Source organism: Procambarus clarkii, chromosome 76 (genome assembly GCF_040958095.1).
Source record: "Procambarus clarkii isolate CNS0578487 chromosome 76, FALCON_Pclarkii_2.0, whole genome shotgun sequence".
NCBI classification, from domain to species: Eukaryota; Metazoa; Arthropoda; class Malacostraca; order Decapoda; family Cambaridae; genus Procambarus; species Procambarus clarkii.
This window is the reverse complement of record NC_091225.1, coordinates 8,494,916-8,522,763: the sequence shown is the minus strand read 5'-3', so window position 1 is coordinate 8,522,763 and position 27,848 is coordinate 8,494,916. Positions and strand designations below refer to the sequence as shown.

Here is a 27,848-nt window from a genome sequence, read left to right as displayed (position 1 = left end):
TCAACACCAGCAATCAACAGCCAATTAACGCACAACTATATTCTACCCACTTCAAGACTCCACTCCAATATAGAAGCATCAAGAAATATGGACCAATAGGCTTTCTACAATTACTTCCATTCAATACCCATTGTTTCGTGTTCTGTCTTGTGTTTGAATTTAATACCCATTCAATACCCATTGTTGAAAGTTTGTTTTCACCTCATCCACCTCACCCAAATGTAGATATAAAATCGAAGATGTGCAAAGCTCTATTCAGTTTCAGTTGTGTGTTTGTAAACTAAAGTCTTTGAAAATGTAATAAGTTTTACGAAACGCGCTCATATGTCGCGTCAGACTAGAAATAAAAATGAATTTTGGAGAATTGATCTTGGAATTACAATCAACAGTGAAAAGAAACGTAAGAATGATCGATAAAATTCGTGTTAGAATTATTAATCTTACTTTTTCGGTCTTATTTAATAATATATGTCTACAGGAAAGACTGCTACCAAAATATACTAATATATATATATATATATATATATATATATATATATATATATATATATATATATATATATTATTAAATATGACCGAAAAAGTAAGATTAATTATTCTAACACGAATTTTCTCAATCTTTCGTACATTTCTTTTCACTGTTGGAGGTAAATCAAAAATCAATTCTCCAAAATTAATTTTTATTTCTAGTCTGACGCGACACGAGCGCGTTTCGTAAAACTTATTACATTTTCAAAGACTTTAGTTTACAAATACACAACTGAATAGAACTTACGCATCTCCGATTTTATATCTACATTTTAGTGAGGTGGATGGGGTGAGGTGGCATTAATAGGGTATTAATTTCATCAACACAAGACAGAACTCGAAACAATGGGTATTGAATAGAAGTGTATGTAGAAAGCCTATTGGTCCATATTTCTTGAGGCTTCTATATTGGAGCGGAGTCTTGAGGTGGGTAGAATATAGTTGTGCATTAATTGGCTGTTGATTGCTGGTGTTGACTTCTTGATGTGAAGAAGAAGTCAAGAAGAAGTCAATTGTGTATTAATGTTGACATTTAACATAAAATGATATGGTTCAATTATAATATCCGTATGAGTGAAGATCAAATAGGAAATATATAATTGATTAACTTACTTTTTAAATTGCCTTTAATTGTGATCCCTAGATTTTGGATTTTCAGTGAGATATTACAAGCTAGATTGGAGAGCACTCTGAAGTTTACTGGCTTAAAAATGTGACAAAAATTATTGATTATATGAGTACATGCTTACAGTGTATAATATTGTTGATAACATCAGATAATATTGTTGTGCTGACAAGTACCATTCCTTGTCTTATAAATAACTAACTTGAATGGATGGTGGCAACCTTTTTATTTTTCTACTATTCTAGCACTTTTACTTTATATTCTTTACTTTGCCTGATCTAATTTTATCCCTCTCATTCTAAATTTTACCTTTCCACTGACCACTATTCCTCACACCTTCCTTCCACCTCCCTACCTCCCTCATGTGTTTTCATTTCATTTACTGCATTTCGTATACATTACAGAGCAGCAGTGGGCGAGGTTCTCCCTCAGCAGGGTGAGGAAGGTGTTACTGAAGCGAGGAGCAGCAGTGGGCGAGGTTCTCCCCCAGCAGGGTGAGGAAGGTGTTACTGAGGCGAGGAGCAGCAGTGGGCGAGGTTCTCCCCCAGCAGGGTGAGGAAGGTGTTACTGAGGCGAGGAGCAGCAGTGGGCGAGGTTCTCCCCCAGTAGGGTGAGGAAGGCGACGCAGGAGCCCACCAGCAACATGTAGAAGGCTCCCTGCAGATGGTTGAGGCTCAGCACCACTTCCTCCCCTTCATCCTGACAGTCAAGAATTAATAGTACATTAGGAGTTAAAGGAAGATATAATAGCTGGAAGGAATAATAAATATCATGGCAGTTGGACAGCATTAAATGAAAATTACCTGAAATATGTCTCCGAGAACAGTCGTAGTGTCCAGTTTTAATGCCTTTCTCTTTTCCCTCACCTTGCTGGCTATAACGTCGGCAGGCCAATAAGTAGTAAATCCAGCGGCATCCAGTCGAGTCATCAGTTGACTGAATTCTTTGCGAAAAGGTGCACCTTTCCTATAAAGATGAATATGATGTACATAATGTTTAGGACTATGAATTGAAATATGTCAATACTTACATGAAATTGTTTATTTTATTTATTAAGGTAAAAAAAATTATTATCCAGGGGTAACACTCGTCTAAAGTTCCCTTTCACGGAGAAGCCTAGATTGTGATGGTTGACAATATCATGAAGCAAGTCTCATTGCCTCCGACGATCACAACAGATAACATAATTAACTGTGGTAATCTATTTTACATACTTTTTCCATACAACCTAGATAACTTGTATTTTTAAAATCTTGTCATGATATGCAACTATTATATTATCATAATAAACATGGATACTGACTGTTACGGCCCTCTCGGGTCGCTACTGGGTTCTTACTCTGATGTTGTTAGAGGAAGGGTATCCGGCCCCAAGCCAGTAGTGGCTTTCAAGGGATGTGATCCGTAACGCAAGTAAATTAAAAGGGGAAGGGAAAGAAAGGCAAAAACTTAATATAATATAATAACCGCCACCAATAAATAATATATAAAAGGTTACACAGGGGGAGGGGTATTAACACTATTATTAACAAAGTAGTCTTCTCCTGAAGACCCTGGATCTTCTCGGTGCTCTCGTGGCCTCACGACGAATCCTTCGAAAAGCTGAGTCTACCCCGGCCACAGGCCAGCCAAAACACAGTTCCACTGGGGGCACCGCCGTGGAGGCCGTCAACCACAAGTCCAGCATGCAGCTGGCAGGTTCTGGATCAGCAACGCTGGTCAGGCCACTCCACGAGCGATACTAGGGTAGCGCCCTAGTCAGGAGCCTCGTGTGATACCACAGATCACTCTCCTGTCCACAATACCCCAGTGGTTAATCGTCTCCACCAGTCGGTCCTGGGTATGACAATCCTCAACTGCCGCTTTACAGGCAGGGTAACACCACAGTGTTCATCCGGGAGGCGACTCACAGCTGCTGCAGCAAAACACTTGGTGTCGAGACGGCTGCCTTAGGTAGACTGACTCAACTTCGATTACAGCAGTCCCAGGTCGACTCTGTAATCAGACACGTCATCAGTAACAGGGACACACAAAAGCACCCCACTTACAGGCTCAGACCCAAACGCCCACCTATCCACTCCATAGATGGCGTTGTCGTCTGAGCACCACCTCACCAGAGGTCAGCAGCGGCTGTGTTGTGGGCTGAACAGGACTGGAAACTGGCCCTCGTGGCCAGTACACCTCGTCCTCACCAGGTGTCGTCGTCCATTTGGAGGGGGTTTCGGGAGCTGACCCATAGATGGCGCGGTCGTCGCTGCTCCGTGCTCGGACGTCGGGCTCGAGTCCGTAACACTGACATTCGTTTTTAGGTTTTTATAATAATATTCAACGTCCTACAGAGTTCCGGACGGAGTCAGGTATTATACTTACACCTTATATGTGTTATTGTAAATATTATTTTAGGTGTATAGTTAAATAAACAGTTACTGCTGATTTTTCTACCTTAATTTTAATTTATGTATATATTTGGATAATTTTCGGTAGTACAGTCGTTCTTTACTGACACTCGGGAATTCAAGGTTCAAATCCCAGGCGGAACAGAAATGGTTGTGCGCCATTACTCAAATCAAATCAAATGTTTATTCAGGTAAAAGTACATACATACAGGGTGAGTTACAAACATAATGTTGGATTTCTAGTAAGAGCTAGTACATACAATGCCTAAAATTACTAATACGCACAGCGTTTATGGCAACAGGGGCATTACTATTACCTAATTATCCTGTTCATCTAGCAGTAAGTAAGTCCCCAGGAGTTAGTCTGCTTGTTGTGGGTTGCACCCTGGGGAGGGTCAGTAGTTCCACCTTGGGGAGGAAATCGATAATAACGTAACGTGTATATATACACTGGCTGCCTCTCCTCGACACAGTGGATTATTATCATTATTATTTAAATATTATATTGTATGATTTTTTTTAAACATTTGGTTTGCAAATATTAGGATAATTTTTTACTTGTTTGTATTTATTTATTCTCTTCATTAATTACACTATATTAAACAAGGGGCAGTTGATTGCAAGAATACATCCGTTGGGGTGAAGTGGAACATTCATGCAAAGTCACTAACATGCAGCCAAGGAACGAATGATTTATATATGTTAAGTTGTCATTAACATGATAAAGGGCAGTGCCTATAGCCTAATAATTATTATCCAGCAGAAAACCTACCTGTAGTTTTTAGCCTATTCTTATAATTACAAGTGTATTGTACATACAGTTCCATCTAAAAGGGGAAGGCTAATACTGAAACTTAATTTTGCTTACCTGTTGGGATCGCATGCACTCTCGTCCTAATTTTCCCACTTGTAATTTGAAAATTTTCTTATGCTTATTGTTGTTGACAATGAAAATTATGCATAAGTACAATGAATACAAAAAGGAGGCAATATCATCGCTGAACACTCACCTGATGCACCAACCTGCTCCCAGAAACACAGGGATGTCCCTGCTGATGTAGAAGGGAGTGTTGCCTCTCGCGTCCGTGTATCGTGTTGCAATGTTGATGGTGGCGAAGTCCTTCAGGAAGATCAAGGAGAATCCCCCTGCCAGCACTTTCTTCAGTGGCTCGTCCTCCCGTATGACCTAGGGGAACAGTGGTTAAACAAAAACCATTCTCTGATTTAAATATGAAGGTTTGTGGTGTTCAAGAGATAATTAATATATATTCATTATTCAATCTTGAAATATTCTTGCAAATCACAGCAGACAACTAATAATATGAACATAATAAATATTATTTATTGTATTAAATACTCAGTTTGGCACGTATTCATATGTGTGTAGTTTGGAATATCTAAACAACCCACCTCCATTTTCTGATAGACTTGATTGACTGCAGGGTTTGGATGTTTCACGAAGTAATCAACAACTGCTTCGGACAATATCCACGGTGGAGTTCCCCACCTCCAGCCAGGCTGGTTCACCAGGTCCTGGAAGGTCTTTAGTGGCCGGGACCTGCCTTGTACAGTAAGGTGAGCCATCAAAGAAGAACTGAACCCTGTAGTGACTATCAGGCAGAACACAAGCCACCACCCCACCAACATCTGTGGATAAGCAGTGATTTAGTCAAATATATTTCTTATAAAATTACTTTACAAAAAAATATTTATTCCAAGCCAAGACAAACACCTTAGATTTATTGAACATTTTGATCAAATGTTTGAGCTTAGACACAATAAAAAACTGTTTAGTTGTTTCAGTTCAAGAAGCTCTGGTTAAGCGTTAAAAAAATTTAACAATATCAAGTAACTCTTTAAATATAGAAAGCTCTTAATAAAATAATTTTATAACAATAAGTTGCTCCAAAGGTTCAGGTGCTTGTATTTTGTTACAATTATTAGTCATAATATTACATCATGTAGAAAAAGTATGTGTGTGATGGAATGAAAATTCCCTCAGCTAGTTTTTCTAGTTTTCTAGATTAGGCTAGAGTCGCTCTAGAGCACTCTTAGACAAAAAGTTCTCACATTACTCCCTCTTGTGTGATGTTGGCTGGAAGCCCATGCTTAGGCTTATTTTTTTTAAGACTACAGGGAAGTCTGTAGCTTCCCCCGTGGAAAAAGTTACAGAATTTATCATGTTTTTTGAGAAAATGTGTACATGGGACTTGAGAGAGTGAGTGTAGTTCAAGAGGTTACTTGAACTGGTAGCCAACGGTTTCAGTGGGGGGGGGGGGGAGGGAATTATCAGGGGAAGGCGCCAAGTCATTACGACTATATAGCACTTGGAAGGGGTCAGGATACCGACGCGACGTTCACCGCAGAGCGGTGAACGTCGCCTCCCCCACCTTGTAGGGAATGACGTCATACTCCTAGGCCTGCCCCACCTTGTGACATCACAGGATGCCGCATGGTATGGGACGGCTCTGATTCGTCGAGGCATCTCAGCCTCGTGTGACGTTGGGGGGGGGGGATGGCTGTGATTTGAAGCGGCACCATAGGCTTTGCCGGCTTTGTTGTGATTGGTGAAGTCAAAGTGGGGAGAAGGCCAGCGTGGTAGCTTCTCCTGAGTCCGCGGAAAGGCAGTCCAGAGGCGGCGATCGAGTGGACAGGATGCCTCAGGTGGTGGAGGTGGCACGCTGTTACCTCCACCACCCCTGAATCGCCGTGTAAACACCATTTCCTCATCGCCACGGTGATCTTGCTATCATGGATCGTGCATGGATCCAATTTGCGTGATCGAGGGCGGTTTATTAGCAAATTGAGTGAGAAAAGGATCTGTATAGGGAACACGTGTTCCCCATGAGGCACGTGGCAGCCTCGTGCTTATCAGATGATATTTCACACATCTGTAGTCACCTGATATATTGACTAAGATGGTAGGCAGGCGGTAGGATTGGGAAGGGGGTTTTCAAGTGTTAGAAGAGACCCCGGTTAAGGATTTTCGGGAAATTACAAGTCCGTGTTGGGACATTGAATTCTACCTCACCCGCGTCGCCATTACGCCCACACCACACGCCCTGTGTACGAGTACCATATTCTCGTGGCGTGTGTGCTTTCCCAAGTCACCTTGTATACGCCTGTGGGCCATAAGGCCATCCCGCGCGCACCACCTCCTCCTGGGTGAGGAGGTGCGAGACGCCTCGCACCACTCCATGACCACACGCTCCGGCCACACACCCTGGGACCACACCTGGTCGATGCATGTGGAAGCGAGTTGGGTGTTCTACTACTTCAAAAGGGGGCATACCTCCCAATTTGCCCAAAATATGCAATAAATGAAAACTGGTTCGATTTCAATCAAACTTTTTTGACGAGTTGTACATGAAAAGTGTTTCATCTGGCCCAAGTCTCAGCATCGTAGCATAAATAGGAAGGGAGAAAAAACATATTGAAGTAGGTTTCAAAATTATTCCAAAATGGTCAAAAACGATTATCAAACGCAAGTGTCAACTGAAATCATATCTATGACTCTCGCCTATCTCAATAGCATATATTAAAAAAATAATAAAATTAGTGTTATTAGAAAAAATTTAAGGTAACAAAAAATATTTTTTTTCCAACAAAAATTTCAATTTTTTTTTTTATCGGACGATTTTCATGAAACTTATTCACCTGACTGCACATAAGCCTATCTGTAAGGGTGCCAATTTTGGAGAAAACTGGTTGATGTCAACCTCAGCCACAGATGGTAGCACCTTAAACTTTAGGGACACTCATGTTAATTAGGGTAATTAACACCTCGTCCATGAATTCACAGTGTTCGATGATACCTCCTTAGGCAGTGGGGGGGGGGGACGTATTTATGTATAATTAATTATCGGTCCTGGTGACTGTTAATTGCTCTGGATTAATTTGGGTAATTAACGCTCATTAGAGTAAAGTTTGACAGAGACTGTCGAGAAGCTACAAAGAGAGAGTGGTAGGCTTAGTTAACGTAACTCTTTTGGGATATAATTAGTTGTCCGTTTGACAATAATTAGGAATTACTAACTGAATGCTTGAGGAGAGTCAAGTGGGATGTAATTTAGAGATAATGAGTTATTGTTAACAGTTTGACTTGTTTGTAGGAGACAAGTGTTGGTGATTAATGTAGTGTACTCATGTTGCTTGAGGGAGACAAGTGCTTGTGATTAACGTAATTTGTAGCTGACTGCTGTTGACAGTTAATTAACGTAATTAATCACATAATCAATTTGGTAATTGATTAAGGCAATATGCTTGATTATCGTCTCTGGAGACGAGAGTAAAGAAACTTGGGGATTACTGGAGAAGTGTCTCAGGGTCCCACTTTGCCTAGCGTTGTCTACATTTGTAACTTCTTGCAGGGAACTGCAAAGAGTGTTCACATTAGATTATGATAGGGGGTTATCACTGTTGGATTACCCGCCTAGGTACTTGGGTACCTCGCCGGGAGGGCAGCGAGGGCCAGTAAAGATTGTGATTATAGTATTACTCACCGGGAGGGCAGTGAGATATATTGATTGCAAGATTGTGTCACCAGTGGGCACCATTGTTCAGTGTGTTCATTTAGTCAGCCCGGAGTGTCAGCAAGATGGAGACTGTTGTTATTTCTCGAGAAGCTATTGAATAGCTGTCTTGCAAGTGCCACTGGATGGACATTAACGTACCGAATCACTCACTATTGTGTAAACTTAGTCTTGTGAATTATTTGTTTGCAATACTGATTCATCAGTAAACACACCTGTGTTCAGGTTAGTTTAGTATTCAGACGCGCAGCAACAACTGACACATTCAGAACATTTGTGTTAACAACATGTCATTAGTAACACCAATATAATTGGATATAATGTCACAATCGTTTTGCGAACATATAATAAATTATTTACCAAGATATTGTGTTTAAAGCTTTGAACAAGTATTCTCCTCTCAGTATATCAACACAGAAGAAAAATTAACTTTTATACTATTAATTATAACTTTTTTTTACTGGTGAACCCTAGATTAAATAAAAAGTATAGTGACTTTAAGTATTACCTTATTACGATCTCCGTATCACTCTTCATATTTTGGTTTATATGGAGCAGGAATCTAATATAATACTAGATGGTACATATTCATTGTTACTATTTTACATTTAGAGCCTAGGAACTAAATCTTAACAGTTTCATATTAAAATTTAAGAATGCGAGTTCTTTCTAGATAACTAATCTCCTTGTATAGAAAATTATTATTAAAAAGTTTGGTTGTCTAAAAAAATCGGCTTGCGTTGTTGCATGTGCATAATCGTTTGTCCCATCACTCATCATATTCCCTAACTTTCACTACCTTCTGTGCCCGGCATTATCTTCCATCTCCTTCAGAACCTCTTTCTACTTTACCACCTCTCCTCTCTTTCATGGTGTTTAAGATTCAGCTTCTAGAAACAAAACGTTCCAAGTAGCACAGGCTATGGTGAGCCCGTAGTAGACTTACCTGGCAAAGGAGCGGGGCTGTAACTTGACTCTTTCATCATGTTCCCTCTCCTTCACCACCTTCCTTACCCCTCACTACCTTCCCTCTCATTCACTACCTTCCCTACCTCTCACTACCTTCCCTTCCCCTCACTACTTTCCCCCTTACTAACTTCTCTCTCCTTCACCACCTTTTCTACCCCTCACTATAATCTCTACCCTTAACCACTTTACCTATCCCTCAGTACCTTCCCTCTCCTTCACCACCTTCCCAACCCGTCACTACCTTCCCTCTTCTTCACCCCCTTCCTTTCCCTTCACGACCTTCCCTACCCCTCACTACCTTCCCCTACCCTTTACCACTTGACCAACGCCTCACTACCATCACTCTCCTTCACCACTCTCCCTCTCTTTAATCATCTGCTCGAGGAGAATAGTATTTAATCCCATATTCAAGAGAAACTGAATTACTAATATTACTCGGAATGGTGCTCCTAAAATTTATTATTTTGTACAATTGAGGCCAAAGTTTCATGATGATCGGTCGTGATCGTCGTGGACTATGCCACAATGACCTGTAGCTTTTGCTTTGACAAACTATCTGCACATAACAACTTGGGGCCCATGGTATCAACAAAGTTAAGCCCTCTTTATCTGTTTCAGCATAAATCCTCTTGATTCACGTCAGAAGGATTTTATTTTCTTAGTAAGTGCATATATTCATTCTCATTTGAGAGTTCTCGTAATTCGACCACTGTTACTCCCGTAAGAGGTATGACTATTGCTATTTCATTCCCATTCGAACACTGCTTCGTTGCTAAGACAAAATTACGTGTTTCGAAATATTAATGGCTGACAGGGGCTCGTGTTATGAGGTGAGCTAATGTGTCTTCTGATAGTGCAGTTAGTAGACACACTCACGTTGTCTGCAACAAATATACATAGGAAGCCTTACCTCAGGCACTTTGATGTTAGGGAACCTTACTTCATAATATTTTTGTGGAAGGAAACAATTTATTAGGCATTGATCATCGGCTCTCTCTCTCCATGCCAGTTGCAACTCGAGAGGTAGGACTCTTTTTCTTCTGAATTTAGCCTGACAACTCTTCTGCACCAAAATGCTTCCTCGTATGATTGCAGGACCAAGTAGAGCAAGTGGGTCAACCGTTTAAGATTGTTAAGAGAGTAGGTATCATTTCATTATGATGCCAGGTTTGCTGGTATTAGTTTTTATTAATAATTAAACATTACTAAGTAATTAGACATAACTAGTTTCTCAGTTAACTCCAAGAACATTTTCTTCAGTGGGTACTTGGTATACAGGATACGAACGAACGAACTACATTTAGACAAAGATGTCCAGTGGGCGAACCGGTAGATGGTAGAGGAGAAGAATAGTGGAGGAGAGGAGTCTCTTAAGGACAGGGAAAAAAGTCCCGCGTCTGGGCTAAAGACAGGCTGAACGAGTAGGCATAGGCGTTCAGGGGGGCTCAGTGGAATATAATTAATTCTACAGTTTTGTTGTTACTGAGATGTCTTGCTGTAACAGAAGCTACAGTCATGTAAATGTGATCGGACTTGTTTGGTGGCACTATAGATGTGTCAGGATCGATCGGTTGTGGAATGGAGACTGGTGACAGATTCCGTTCAAACAGGTTTCTGTTTAATTCTTGCGTGTACAGGCTGTTACTTCCTCTGGTTTCGAGATTAATAAGTTGAACTTTAGATGACGCTCTATCTTGATATCTACCATCATAAAACTGTTCAGGCTGAGCGATGGCCGGACCTTGAAGTGTCATGGCGAATGTTATCGAGATGTCTTGCTGAGCAGAGACAGTAGATGTGTTGCTTTTAGGCGATGCGGTGGATGTGGAGGATACATCATTGACATCCACTGGTGTTTCTCCTTCAGACGTTGTAGATGGGTAGTCTCTGGCAGAGGATTCAGGTACTGCAGCTAATTCGGTGGGTAGTGGTGCAGACGGTGTAGTTGTAGGATCAATGGAGTCTGCTGATGTTCTTGAAAGTACTGGATATTGTGTTTCAAGGTCAGGGATTGCAGGCGCATTTGCAGGATTACAAGGTTCTGTGGATGGTGTTGCAGGATCAAGAGGTTCACAAGTATGAGTGGCTGCATGGTGATGTCGGTATTGCAGGATCAGGAGTTATCACAGGATACCTCCTGATCCTGCAGGATCAGGAGGTATATAGGATCAAGAGCTATTGCTGGAACATGTGGTACTGGGGTCCTTGTTACAGTTTAGGATCAGGTCAGCTGGGATATTGACAATTGACACCAGACGTGCTGGGGGATGTGGGCTCCTTCACATATTATGTGTTATAACCCTTGAAGCCTAGGTATGGTTCATTTGCTTGCAGTGATAAAAAATATATATATTTCGGCCTCGCCTTAAAGTTTGTCTAGGGTATGGTATTATGTAATATTTTATTATAAGAAAAACACTGCTTAACATGCAAAACAATATACTGTACTTAAGGGTAGCAAAACATATCAACTGATAAAATGGTAAAAATTATAAGAAACCAGAATTATCCTTCAGCATGCAATAATATCATAAAATCACTTAATGAGCACAGACAATCTCTTAAACACATGAATGAATAAATGGAGTAGCACAAAATAGTCTTACCAAGAGAATTAAGTAAGTATTAAGCAAAATAAACAATATACACCGACTTAACTTCAATACATGTCTCCTCCCATCAAGCTCACCCACGCAACTACCTAGCCTCCCGCCAGCAAGGCAGGCGTCCTACCAAAAATCAACTAAGCATCCACATGAACTCCTGTGAAAACTCTACTAACCAAGTGTAGTACAAAATAACAAGATAATCAGTAATCTTAAGGATATATAACACTGTTACAGTAATCACAAGAATTAATTACAATCAATAACAGGAATTATTCAAAGATTGAAATATAGACGCTAGCTTGACAACAGGCCGCACACTGGACACATCCAAATATGGTCATCCCCCCACGGAGAAGCCACCACTTCCTCCAACAAGAAATAACTTGCACAAGCCTATCAAAAAAGAATGCAACTCAGGTACACTACAGTATGCTACAATATAAATCATAAAATATTAACTGGAACACAAATGGATACCATACTAATAATAGTACTGAACAGGGAAAGTATTAAATGCTATACATAGTTGTCATGAATAATGGTAGAATCTGAAGATGTATTAATATTCGAAAGTACTTAAGGAAATTCCTGTTTCATTTTTCCTCCGTGGTCTGACATTGTCATATATATATATATATATATATATATATATATATATATATATATATATATATATATATATATATATATATATATATATATATATATATACATATATATATATATATATATATATATATATATATATATATATATATATATATATATATACATATATATATATATATATATATATATATATATATATATATATATATATATATATATATATATATATATATATATATTAGTGTATTTTGTTAGCAGTCTTTCCTGTAGACATATATTATTAAATATGACCGAAAAAGTAAGATTAATAATTCTATCACGAATTTTCTCGATCTTTCTTACGTTTCTTTTCACTATTGATGGTAATTCAAAGATCAATTCTCCAAAATTCATTTTTATTTCTAGTCTGACGCGACACTGGAGCGCGTTTCGTAAAACTTATTACATTTTCAAAGACTTTAGTTTACAAACACACAACTGAGACTAAATAGAGCTTACACATCTTCGATTTTATATCTACATTTGGGTGAGGTGGATGAGGTGAAAACAAACTTTCAACAATGGGTATTGAATGGGTATTAAATTCAAACACAAGACAGAACACTAAACAATGGGTATTGAATGGAAGTAATTGTAGAAAGCCTATTGGTCCATATTTCTTGATGCTTCTATATTGGAGCGGAGTCTTGAAGTGGGTAGAATATAGTTGTGCATTAATTGGCTGTTGATTGCTGGTGTTGACTTCTTGATGTGTAGTGCCTCGCAGACGTCAAGCCGCCTGCTATCGCTGTATCTATCGATGATTTCTGTGTTGTTTGCTAAGATTTAGAAATCTGTTGTTTGCTAAGATTTAAGTTTATTTCAATATGCCAGGTTGTCCGTCGACTCGCTCTCCTCATTTACGTTGTTCAAATGATTTTCTTCTGGCATTCCACATGTAATACGTAGGCACGTCTGAATACAGCAGTGTTTTTGCAAACGCTGCATTTGACATAACGTGAAGAAAGCACTTAACGTTATAGCCGGTGGATTCATAGCTGTTTGTTGCACATTTGCAGCTGTGAAATAAATGTGTTTTCCATTTTCTTGTTTTCAAAACAAAACCAAAAAATACTAACGAAATATTTCAATTCAAACGTAGTTCAATCGACACAGCTCAATTTCACCACCAGTTGCACCGAAAAATAAGAACAGTTAAAAAAGGAATGAAAAACAATGAAAAAAGAAACAAATAAACTATACTCACGAAATGAACACTATGGTAAGCAACTCAGCTCAATTCGAACGCAATGTCACACAAAATAATTAAATCCAAATGAAAATAAATTAAAAATCTATGAAAAATCCATTTATCAATATAATCTGAAACATTGAAATGAAATTGTAACGTATTTTTAATAGCGTGTGTTGTTCTTATGTGCAACAGATGGCGCTGATTTTCCAAAAAAAGCATGTTTTTACCTGTCACAGATGTGGCATCTAAATAATAGGTATATAAAAAAATGCACATATTTGAATGGAACGAAGTGTCAAAATTTAAGAAGAACTTTCGGAGATTACAGCATGTGATGCTCTTACGTCCTACAGAGGGTGCTTTAAAAAAAAAAAAAAAAAAATTCTGTCATTGGTGAGGTAAGTATATAGTAGGTATATAATACCATTCATCTATTCGAATGCAGTACTGTGTCAAAATTTGAAAGCAATCGGTAAAGAGGTTTTGAAGATTTCCCTCACATGAAAAATACAGTTTTTCAAAAAAGCATGTTTTTCCCGTCACAGACATGACATCTATATAATATGTATATAAAAACTCGCTCAGATACGAATGGAACGTTGTGTGAAAATTTCAAAACAATCGATAAAGAACTTTCGGTGATTAGCTATTTTGAACAAACGAACATTTCCATTTTTATTTGAATAGATAGCATGTGTGTTGCTCTTACGTGCAACAGAGGGTGCTGTTTTTCAAAAAAGCATAGTTTTACATATCACAGGTGTGGCAGCATACTTATATTTACGAAATGAACGGTATTGTAAACAACACAGCTCAATTCCAACACGATGTCACACAAAATAATTTAATAAAAATAAAATGAATCGAAATTTATAAAAATAAAGATTATCTATTCAATCAGAAACATTGAAAAGGAATTCGTGACATATTTAGTATAGCATGCATGTTGCTATTATGTGCAACAGATGGCGCTGTTTTTCTAGAACGCATGTTTTTGTCTGTCACAGGGGTGGCATCTATATAGTAGTTATATAAAAAGACGCGCCTAATCGAATGCAACGTTGTGTCAAAATTTCAAAGCAATCGGTGAAGAACTTTCATAAATTACAGCGTTTGTTGCTCTTACGTCCAACAGATGGTACTATTTTTCCAAAAAGCATGTTTTTTCCTGTCACAGGTGAGGCATGTATATAGTAGATATTTAAAAATACGCGCCTATTCGAATGCAACGTTGTGTCAAAATTTCAAATCAATCGGTAAAGAATTTTCGAAGATTTCCGTCACATGAAAAACACAATTTTTCAGAAAAAGCACGTTTTTTGACCGTCACAAACGTGACATCTATATAGTATGTATATAAAAATCTGGCCGGATGGGAATGGAACATTATGTGAAAATTTCAAAGCAATCGGTGAAGAACTTTCGGAGATTTGCGATTTTGATCAAACGAACATTTACATTTTTATTTATATAGACGTAAATAATAAAGCGAAAATATTCGTTTATTCAAAATCACTAAACTCCGAAAGTTCTTCACCAATTGCTTTGAAATTTTTACACAATGTTCCATTCGCATCGAGCAGGATTTCATATACATACTATATAGATGTCACATCTGTGACGGTAAAAAACATGCTTTTTCAGAAAAACTGTGTTTTGTCATGTGTTTTTCATATGAGCGAAATCCATCTGGTCACCATTTGGTCCAGGAGACATCTCCCGTCACGCAGGGTGCAGTCGCACCTCCACAGATCTCCAGTATCATCTATTGATACTGGTGATGGCTCAAAAGGGCCACCACTTACGGGCTATTTATGCAAGTGCCACCTTTTGGGTCGCTTCATCTTCATCTTAACACATTCACAAGGGAGACATCTCCCGTCATGCAGGGTGCATTCGCACCTCCACAGATCTCCAGTATCAGCTCTTGATACTGGTAATGGCTTAAAATGGCCACCACTTACGGGCTATTTATGCCCGTGCCACCTTTTGGGTTGCTTCATCTTCATCTTAACACATTCATAAGGGAGACATCTCCCGTCATGCAGGGTGCATTCGCACCTCCACAGATCTCCAGTATCAGCTCTTGATACTGGTAATGGCTCAAAAGGGCCACCACTTACGGGCTATTTATGCCCGTGCCTCATCTTCATCTTCATCTTAACACATTCATAAGGGAGACATCTCCCGTCATGCAGGGTGCATTCGCACCTCCACAGATCTCCAGTATCAGCTCTTGATACTGGTAATGGCTTAAAAGGGCCACCACTTACGGGCTATTCATGCCCGTGCCACCTTTTGGGTGGCTTAATCTTCATCAATCTTCCTCTCATGACAGGACCACACACTTGGTCCGGGAGACATCTCCCGTCACGCAGGGTGCAGTTGCACCTCCACAGATCTCCCGTATCAGCTCTTGATACTGGTAATGGCTCAAAAGGGCCACCACTTACGAGCTATTCATGCCCGTGCCACCTTTTGGATGGTTTAATCGTCATCTTGGACACATTCATGGGAGACATCTCCCGTCACGCAGAGTGCACTTGCACCTCCACAGATCTCCAGTATCAGCTCTTGATACTTGTGATGGCTCGAAAGGGCCACCACTTACGAGCTATTCATGCCCGTGCCACCTTTTGGGTGGCTTAATCTTCATCATCATCTGAGCGAAATCTTCGAATCCACTTTACCGATTGCCTTGAAATTTTGACACAACGTTGCATTCGAATAGGCGCGTCTTTTTATGTCTACTATATAGATGCTACACATGTGACAGGTAAAAACATGTGCCATCTGTTGCACATATTAGCAACATTAACACATTAAATATGTCACGAATTCCTTTTCAATGTTTCCGATTGCATTGATAAATTTTATTTTAATAGATTTCAATTTATTTTTAAGTTTTTATTGAATTATTTTGTATGACATTGTGTTGTTTTATCATACCAATCATTTCGTAAGTATAAGTTTAGATGCCACACTTGTGACAGGTAAAACTATGCTTTTCTTTAAAAACAGCACCATCTGTTGCATGTAAGAGCAACTCATATGCTATACTAAATATGTTACAAATTCCTTTAAATGCTTATGAATGCATTGATAAATTGAATTTTCATAGATTTTGATTTATTTTCATTTTGATGAAATTAATTTTTGTGAATTGCGATGGAATTGAGCTGTGTTGTTTACCATACTGTTCATTTCGTGAGTACAGGTAATTTTTTTATTTTTTCATATTTTCATTTTCATTTTTTACTGTTTTTCTTATATTTCACTCGATGTTCCCAATTTTCTGATGGAAACATCAGACCAATTGGAAAGGCATCGGACGAGGGAGTGGGGAATGGTGGGGATGACGAGGGGACGGAAGTGAGAGATGGTGGGGAAGGACGAGGAGAAAGGGGAGTTTGGGATGGTGTGTACGAAGGGATGGAGAATGGTGGGGAGGACAAAGAGACAGGGGCGTTGAGCATGGTGGGAAGGAAGAGGGGATGGTGGAGTGGGGAATGGTGGAGAGGACAAAGGGACAGTGGAGTGGGGAATATCTGAGAGGCCGAAGAGACGGGTGAGGGTGGAATGGTGGGAAGGACTGGGGACAGGGAAGGTTGCTGTGGCTTAGCAACGTACATGCATTGCTTAGCCACAGTAATGCGTGGCCAGGTACTGCTAGTATCTATATATATATATATATATATATATATATATATATATATATATATATATATATATATATATATACATACGTATATATATATATATATATATATATATATATATATATATATATATATATATATATATATATATATATATATATATATATATACATATATATATATATATATATATATATATATATATATATATATATATATATATATATACATATATATATATATATATGGTGACGATAATCTCCTTCAAGAGATTGAGCCTGCTCTTCCCTCCAAAAATACGTCGATATATACATCTATATAAAACTACTATGGAAGAAATATCCAACAACTACACCACTCCAAGGTTTGCCAGAGCGCAAAACGTATGCAGCCAGGAACACCTGCTCCACCTCGAACCGCCAAACTACCTGTCTGTCGCCTGCTCCTCGCTGATTGGCTGCGTGTCCAGCTGCACCTGCCCTCCACCCCCCCCCCCCCCCCACACTACCTGATGTCTGGGGCCACACGACCTACCGCTCCCAGAATATCCAGTGCTTTCATCAGGTTAACGCGTCTCCTTGGTAGACTAAGCTGTGGCCTACGTGTACTAAGAGAGGTGATAGCTTAAAGCCAATATTCCTGCACCTTTTATTTGATTGTATATTGTTCACTTGTTATTACTCACTTGTCTTAACGTAACTTTTCATTTTGTCATTTGATTATTCTTATTATTTTGATTGATTTTATTACACGAATTTGTATGTCCATTTTATTCATGTTTTGCTTTTTCTAACGTAATTAAAATCGCATTGTTAAATTTACTTGTGTTTTGTGTGTCTTCTCATTACCTTACCACAGACGAAGTTCCAGATTTTCTATTTTTTTGTTTCTATGTGACGAGGCCATACCCCTAGCTTTTGAACAGCCGAACACCAACGCGTTACCGTCACAATATATATATGTGTATCTATATATATATATATATATATATGTATGTATCTATATATATATATATGTATGTATCTATATATATATATATATATATATATATATATATATATATATATATATATATATATATATATATATATATATATATATATATATATATATACAATGTCAGACCACGGAGGAAAAATAAAACAGGAATTTCCTTAAGTACTTTCGTATATTAATACATCTTCAGAAGGAGTGATTTTACAGATCGAGTACTGGACATAAATAGGCAGGGGAGAATGGTGGTGTGAGGTGAGATACAATACGTGGACACTGCAGACGGCCTATTGGCCCATCTGATGCAGCAACCACACACAGGCCCACACATAGATAATTATAGCATAAAATAGTAAATATTTACAATGAATTAGTGTGACAAATGTGTACCAATGATCCTACTTAAATCGCCCTTTAATTGATCTATTAAAAATGGATCTAAGTTATATAGACCACTGCTAATGTTCAAATTACTTTCTTTTGTGATCTGTATCAAAGCAGTTTCAATTATGTTTCTGTTATAGGTGCTTTTACAATTCGTTATTGAAGAAGCCATCTCCCAATCAATTTGGTGAGCATCTTCTGACAGATGAACAAACAAAGCATTAGACAATTGGCCATGTCTTACAGAGTATTTATGTTGCGAAATTTCTATATTTCCAATCTTTAGATGTTTGCCCAACATAGAACTTATTACAGTCTTTACAAGGTATTTTATAAATGACACAATTATCACTACGAGGGCTGTTCCTAACTAATAGCTTGCCAACAGTATTTTCGTAGCTAAACATTACATGTATATTAAAAAGTTTCAAGACCTTCACAATATTCTCAAACCCAGAGAAATATGGTAAACATAACACATTCTTTGTGCGAATTCTTTCACTGCATATTATTATAATATGTACGACGTGCTTTGCTACGGCAAACTTCCAAGAAACTCAGTGGGTAACAAAGCTTGAGACCAATCGAATCAATATTCTTAAATTCTTCGTCTAGGAATTCTAGACTCACAACTCGAAGAGCTCTTAGATACATTGAAGAAAAAAATGATAAATGTTTGCCATTCTTAGATGTTCTTATTCACAGGGAAGATTCTTCACTAAAGTTTAGTGTTTACAGAAAACCTACGAATAATTTATCTTATGTTCATTATTTTTCAGGGCATAGATACAATGTGAAAAAGTCTATTTTTGTCTTCAATGTATCTAAGAGCTCTTCGAGTTGTGACATCACAACTTGAAGAGCACCACACCACTATACCAGGGTACTACACAATACCAGGTTACTACACCACACCACTATACCAGGGTACTACACCACACCAGGCTACTACACCACACCACTATACCAGGGTACTACACCACACCAGGCTACTACACCACACCAGGATACTACACCACACCACTATACCAGGGTACTACACCACACCAAGCTACTACACCACACCACTATACCAGGGTACTACACCACACCAGGCTACTACACTACACCAGGATACTACACCACACCACTATACCAGGGTACTACACCACACCAGGCTACTACACCACACCACTATACCAGGGTACTACACCACACCAGGCTACTACACCACACCAGGATACTACACCACACCACTATACCAGGGTACTACACCACACCAGGCTACTACACCACACCAGGATACTACACCACCCCACTACACCAGGGTACTACACTACACCAGGCTACTTCACTACACCAGGCTACTACACCACACCACTATACCAGGGTACTACACTATACCAGGTTACTACACCACACCATTATACCAGGGTACTACACACCACTACACCACACCAGGCTAGTACACCACACCACTATACCAGGCTACTACACCACACCACCAGGCTACTACACCACACCACTACACCAGGGTACTACACCACACCACTACAACAGGGTACCACACCACACCACTATACCAGGTTACTACACCACACCACTATACCAGGGTACTACACCATGCCACTACACCAGGCTACTACACCACACCACTATACCAGGCTACACCACACCACTGTACCAGGGTACCATACCACTATACTAGGGTACTACACCACGCCACCATACCAGGCTATTACACCACACCACCAGGTTACTACAACACACCACTATACCAGGCTACTACACCACACCACCAGGTTACTACACCAAACCACTATATCAAGTTACTACACCACACTACTACACCAGGCTACTAAACCATGCCACTACACCAGGCTACTACACCACACCACTATAGCAGGGTACAACACCACACCACTATACCAGGGTACTACACCACACCACTATACCAGGGTACTATACCACACTACTATACCAGGCTACTACACTACACCAGTATACCAGGCTACTACACCACACCACTATATCACGCTACTACACCACACCGCTATACCAGGCTACTACACCATGCCACTATACCAGGCTACTACACCACACCACTATACCAGGTTACTACACCACACCACTATACCAGGGTACCACATCACTATACCTGGTTACTACACCACACCACTATACCAGGGTACCACACCACACCACTATACCAGGCTACTACACCACACCACTACACCAGGGTACTACACCACACTACTATACCAGGCTACTACACCACACCACTATATCAGGCTACCACACCACACCACAATACCAGGTTACTACACCACACCACTATACCAGGGTACCACACCACACCACTACACCAGTGTACTACACCACACCACTATACCAGGTTACTACACCACACCACTCTACCAGGGTACTACACCACACCACTACACCAGGCTACTACACCACACCACTACACCAGGGTACCACACCACACCACTATACCAGGTTACTACACCACACCACTATACCAGGGTACTACACCATGCCACTACTCCAGGCTACTACACCACACCAATATACCAGGTTACTACACCAAACCACTACACCATGGTACTACACCACACCACTATAGCAGGGTACCACACCACACCACTACACCAGGGTACTACACCACACCACTATAGCAGGGTACCACACCACACCACTATACCAGGGTACTACACCACACCACTATACCAGGGTACTACACCACACTACTATACCAGTCTACTACACCACACCACTATACCAGGCTACTACACCACACCACTACACCAGGGTACTACACCACACCACTATAGCAGGGTACCACACCACACCACTATACCAGGGTACTACACCACACCACTATATCAGGCTACTACACCACACTGCTATACCAGGCTACTACACCACGCCACTATACCAGGCTAAAACACACCACAACACCAGGCTACTACACCACCCCACTATACCAGGGTACTACACCACACCACCATACCAGGCTACTACACCATACCAGGCTACTACACCACACCACTATACCAGGGTACTACTCTATACCAGGTTACTACACCACATCACTATACCAGGGTACTACACACCACTACACCACACCAGGCTACTACACCACACCACTATACCAGGGTACTACACTATAACAGGTTACTACACCACACCACTATACCAGGGTACTACACCACACCACTACACCAGGCTACTACACCACACCACTATACCAGGATACTACACCACACCACTACACCAGGGTACCACACCACTTGTTGGAAATTTCCAACACCGAATACAACACTGTTGTATTCTCATTAATTATTACTAATTCTACTAATCATTGTAGTAAGTAAAATTAGCACAACGTAGAATTCACATGTACTAATAATCACATCTGTACAATAGGCTAGAATTCTTACGTCACCCGACGCCAGTATTGCGTCAGATTTCATTGTAATAAACACATTTATATCCAATGTGCCTGAGAATTGAATTCGATTCTCTATAACAAACGGTGTTCTGTGTGATAATTAATTACAGATAAATTGACCTCCAACTAAAGGCGAATAGAGCGTGAAAGTCATAACAGTTATCTTGTAATAAAAATTAACGTCACGAGTGAATGCCATGGAGAGACATTAATTCTTCTCCCTTATGTTTACTCTCACTAAACTGGCAAATAATAATATTTAACTCTTCCAAATAATATACCCGTCCTGACTCGAGCATTTCAAGCACAACCGCGAGAAATGCTAATATCCATAATGATAACTTGGTTAATAAACGCGAGACGCGGAGCGGGGAGGGAGAGGACGCCAGTGCACGTGTTGAGACGCTCCCAAGCGGACCTGTTCACGTAGTGCTCATGAGGAGACGCCATTACCCAGCCATCAGGGTAAACGCTATCCATTCTCCCGAAGAAAGTCGCCACTGTGAGGCGTGAAGAACCTTGCAGACAATATCTTCACCTGGTGTCAGTGTCATACAAGGAACCTATGAAATCTGGTTCTTTGTGACTCCACGTGACCGGCCAGTGAAGCGCGTCATTATCCAGGATAGGCTAAGCCAGAGCCTGGGACGCGAATTTCGGCAAACTTAAACTTACACAGTGCCCATATTAGCTAAGAATCTTATCCTTATTTGATGCATCTGATAGAATGTAGAATTATAGCTGGGTAGTTTGTCGTGACGACGCATAACAACAACAAATCACAGGTCATTATCCTTCACCCATTATTAATATTAATTTATTGAACATAGAAATCCAGTAGTTTAATTAGTTGCTACTGTAAACATTTATTTTGCAGCATGTGAGAAGAATTCTCCTAGCTGCCCACTCCCATGTTATCCAGCTCCTAAGTGTGCCATACCGAGCCCAGGAGAATTAGAGAAAGCGTCGTGACTCACTTTAAGGAATCGTCATTAAGCTAAGATTCCTTTGTATTCCTCTAATTTATTATTTGTAATTCTTTACATGCAGAACTCTGTTTATTGGATCGACATGTGTTTATTATGATTATCATTATTATATTCATAATCTATGTTCCCATTAATGATAATGACAATGATTTCACAATTATTCATAGGATTAGATTATTATATCTTGGATTAGTGAACGAACCACACTAGTTCCTGGACGTACTGAGTTCCAGTAATAACCCCCCAATGTAGGTGTTTGAGGTTTGATTCATTTAATTATACAGCCCATTAATTATTTCTATGATCATATTCTCTAGTATTTTATCCATAGTTACTGGTTCATCTAGGAATTATCAAATGATCATAATTTCTCAGTTTCCTTCTTTACTATAAAAGCGGGTGGTCCTTCGTAATTTATTTTACTACATTAATATTTGAATAATTAGATTCAAGCCCCAAATGTCCCACATTATGGTCCTTATCGAACCGGATAGGCATTAAACTTATAATTACAAATATTAATCATTAATAACTATTCCTTGTGTGATATAAGCTAGACTAACTATTTAATTAATTGTGTCAACTAACAGTGTAACACATCAGTTAGTCTAAATCACACTAACATATTGCTACTTTCACCTCATGTATAAGGTAGCTTTAGTGGGTCATAGCCAATTACCCACAACATTTAGACCTACACTTCATACTGAAGTAGAATCTTTAGGTCACCAAGAGCAACAGCTCATAACCTTATATTAATCACTAACACCAATTAGGTGTTAACCATTTAGGCTATATAAATGTTTCAATATATGGCTGTCAGCAGACTGTCCATTATAGCCTGAATCCATGTTATAGTTACTGATTCACTCAAATCAGTGGATCATTAACATTTTGGGATCTAGTATACTAATATGAATTACTGATCTCATACTAGTTAATCATTACTAACCCTGATAACATTTTATTCCACAATTGGGAGTACATTCAGGAGTTAGATAATATTTACGGCAGTAGAATACTTGCCAAACACAATTAATTCCTTTGTGTTCATTTAATTTCTTATACACATAATTATACAAGTGTATATAAACTATAAAATACAAAAAACCCAAAACACAGCACAATTATTTGCACATTACTGCACCATAATATAATCTTATGCCAACCTTTATTAGGTAGCAATTTAGGCTGTGATTGTGTTGAATTTGGCACAAGCATAGACTAAATATAGTTGTAGTTTCTTAAGTAGAAATTCTCACGACTAGGCTTGAGCTAGTTAGTGACACATATATTATTCTTTTGTGCTGACCCTATCAAGGGTGGGATTAACCATTTATTGTGTAATTATTTTATTGCATATTTTTATGTATGTCTTTGAGTGTTATTGTAAGTCCACTACCCATCCGAGGCTGATTTAGAAGAGCTAAGCTGAGGAACACCTGTAGTGAGACCAAGGTACCACTCAAATCTTAGTTGCTTATTATTAGGTAGGTAGCTAACCTCTAAATGAGGTAAATTACAACCAGCCTCAAGAAATACCAGGCTGTCAATACTTATACCTGCTCTACATCAAGGAGCAGACACCATAGCTATACCACTAGCTACATAAGCCCTATGAGGCTCAATTTACCGCAAGAATGAATCGTCTAGAAAGGAATGCAAGATTCTTGAGAACTCTTCAAGTTCGACTAGGAGAACTGCTTATCAGATGTCGTCTCTGTGTAGAAACTGACCCAGGTGACGTCTATAAACTAGCAAGTTCCGTAAGGAACGCCATCCAAAAATATGATCATGTAAAGACTGTAATCGAGTCCCACAGGAATTTACTCCAAGTCGGTCATACTGTCTCAGACCACTTACGTCTAACAGAATCTGATCTTGATAACTATGAACATTACGTTCAAACCAGGTTAGACCGATATAAGGAGGTGCTTGCGAGACAAGATATTCCCGAGTGGATAGAGCCGATCATTAATAGACCTACACCCAAGTCAACACTCAGCTCAGATGAAATACTTGAGCTACCTCAAGGTGAGGAGAATCCTCTAATCAATACTGATCACTACACAGAATCCACAACTGAAGTTCAACCTTCATTTTCTAACCTCTCATCTAATACAGCTTCATGTGATGATTTGTTTACAGAGTCTGACTAAATTTCAGACCACTCTTCTCCATGTTCCCTGGATTCTATAAGTTCAATACATAAGGCTACTGAATTAACTAGCTTACCACAAGAACCCAGAGAAACAAGTAAAGCTGCAGCTGAAACAAGTGAAGCTGCAATAATCAGTGAATCTGAACCAGAAAATGATAAAGCTAATGCTGCAGCAGCAGTCGAAGCTGTAATCAAAGCTGAGGCTAAACAAGAAGCCTTAAGCAACACAAGTAATGGTCACAATTGCTCACAACAGCCTTCTAAAGTAAGTGCTAACAATGAGAAGACTATTATAAACCTTGTGCACCAATTATTAAATTTATCTTCACCAGAACAATCAGTTGACTCTTTACAAGCCTTTAGTTTCTAGCTTGAGTCACTGATAAATTCTTTCAGTAAAGAGGTGGATCACCCAACTACTGAGTGGATGACTAAAATTATCATCCAGAGAAAATTGTCTGGTGACACACTTAATAAATTATATGTATACCAGAATGGTATACCAGAATACCCTGTCAATGCAGGATATATTTACAGGTTTGCGCAATATGAGCAATCATACAGCAGACCAAGCAATTAATGCTAAATCTGAATGCACCAAAACTGTACCTACATCAGTTTCCTTACCTGAAACTCCTAAAGTGACACTGTCACTAGGTAACAAAGGTGCTAATAATCCATGTAACAATAATCAGTCAAACACTGATTCATCAGTGAGGCCTAAGAGCCCCACAGGTGCTCCTAAGAGACCTAATAGTCCAAAGAGAACTCACAAGAGCCTGTTAATGGTTCCCCAGAGTACACCAAGTACTCACAAGAGAATAAATAACAAGCAAATGCAAGCAGCAAAACCATCACAACCTGCAAGTACTGTTTTACCTAAACCGGTAACCCCTGAACGATCTGTAGGATGGGGAATGTGCTTGTTTTGCAATCAAAAACATTCTCTGTACAAATGTACTAATTATCCTAATAGAGACACAAGAGTCAGACGACTCAAACAGTTACACAAATGTACTAGGTGTCTCAAACCACATAATGTTAATAGCTGTGAAACCCCACTGAACACCGGCAATAGGTGTAGAAGGGGCAAGCATCATGCTGCACTGTGCAAATTAGTTGGGACTAATTATGTCAATCCTAGAATAGGACGTAGAGAATCTACACCAGTACAGTGCTGCAAGGTGCGAGATGTGTACAGCGTAACTTCACAAGCATCTCAAGTGGATGCTGCTTTGCCTACTGCCCAACTTCAAGTGAAGAACAGAGGAGCCAAGATCACCATACGTGGACTATTTGATCAAGGTTCCCAGAGAACTTTCATTACTCAAAGAGCAGCAGAGGCACTTAATTTACAACCAATAGGACAGGTAAAATTAAACTTGTCCGGGTTCATGATAAATCGAGGAACCCATGAATACTCAGTAGTTCAACCGCTTGTACGACTAGGTAGTCATGCCAAGGCTGTCCAAGCCATTGTTGTAGATCAAATACCTTTAGACTTAAATATTAAGGGTCTGGGGTACACAGCCCACTTCCTGCAGGAACGTGAAATTAATTTGGCTGACAACAAGTTAACGTCTGACCGCCTTAACCATGTAGATGTACTAGTAGGAGCCGACTACTATTACCAGTTCATAACTGGACATGTTAAACGATTGGGAATGAATATGCTCCAATCTGCAGGTGGCTACTTACTTACTGGTAAAGTTCTGAATGTGAACAAGCCTAAGCCTGCCAACAATAATAAATTAGTCAGCAGTAAATCAATTCTCCAGCAGCAAGCTAAAAGGAGAAACACAGCTGAGTAATAAACTCAGATTGAATGTAGTGCAATTGATACTCGCCGAGATGTTTCATAGCTCTCAGTGAAAACCAATGGTCCGTACTCAAACAAGTACAAGTCACAGCGACCAAGCCATTGAATTCACTGCAGACCTAGAATTATTCTCGACAAGTCGTAATTGACCACACTCAGTCTTCCTAGGTAAATTGTAATGTTGGGCTAGAGAATCTAGTACTCCCTAGGTAATTAATAATGTTAGGCTAGAGAATCTAGCACTCAATGCCACTGGCATTTCCTGAATTTAGTAATTCTATGAAGTCATCAAGCAACTTCAGTAATTACAAATTCACTAGGACCACTGGTCCACTATACTTGCGCTTAAAGGTTTGCCAAGAAAACCTTCTTAATACCATGCTTTCTGCACTAAGAGTTAGTGATAAATACTTGCATCAATTTGTTTCAGTTGTTTTTCTTTCGTTTCTGCTTATTTAGTGTAGGAGCGCAGCACGAACAAACTTGCAAACTTACTAATACGTAAGCGAATTTACAGAGAACTAATATGTTTAATGCATCATCGTTAAACATCAGCATTGTTAATTAACATGCTTCATGAGCTTAATATAGCTCACCTTAGAATTAACGTAATAATATGAGTGCTTGTTCCCCATGCGCATACGAGCTTAATATTGCTCGCCATGACAATCGAACGCTTTAATGTTCCCCATGCCACGAACACTGCTCGCCATGATAATTGAATGATGCAAAACTCCACCTCGTTAATTCGAGTTCACTGAACTCACCCTGTTAACGAGCTCACTGCAGCTCACCCTGTCAACACTGTTGACGAGTTCAATGTAACTCACCCTGTTAACGAGCTCACTGCAGCTCACCCTGTCAACACTGTTGACGAGTTCACTGTAACTCACCCTGTTAGCACTGCT

The 27,848-nt window shown here is 39.4% G+C and overlaps 1 protein-coding gene across 1 annotated transcript in view; it reads right to left on the bottom strand.

The window, feature by feature from the left end:
- Nucleotides 1-1,138: 1,138 nt before the first annotated feature.
- LOC123771533 (glutamate receptor ionotropic, delta-1) overlaps nt 1,139-27,848 on the bottom strand; it is a 174,838-nt gene continuing 148,128 nt past the window's right edge. Inside the window, exons 5-8 of the mRNA XM_069313622.1 lie at nt 4,960-5,196; nt 4,560-4,735; nt 1,957-2,119; nt 1,139-1,852 (exon numbers count right to left, since the gene is read on the bottom strand). Of these exons, the coding sequence (XP_069169723.1) occupies nt 1,718-1,852; nt 1,957-2,119; nt 4,560-4,735; nt 4,960-5,196 (711 nt within the window). The 3' untranslated portion in view covers nt 1,139-1,717. The remainder of the gene's footprint in view (nt 1,853-1,956; nt 2,120-4,559; nt 4,736-4,959; nt 5,197-27,848) is intronic.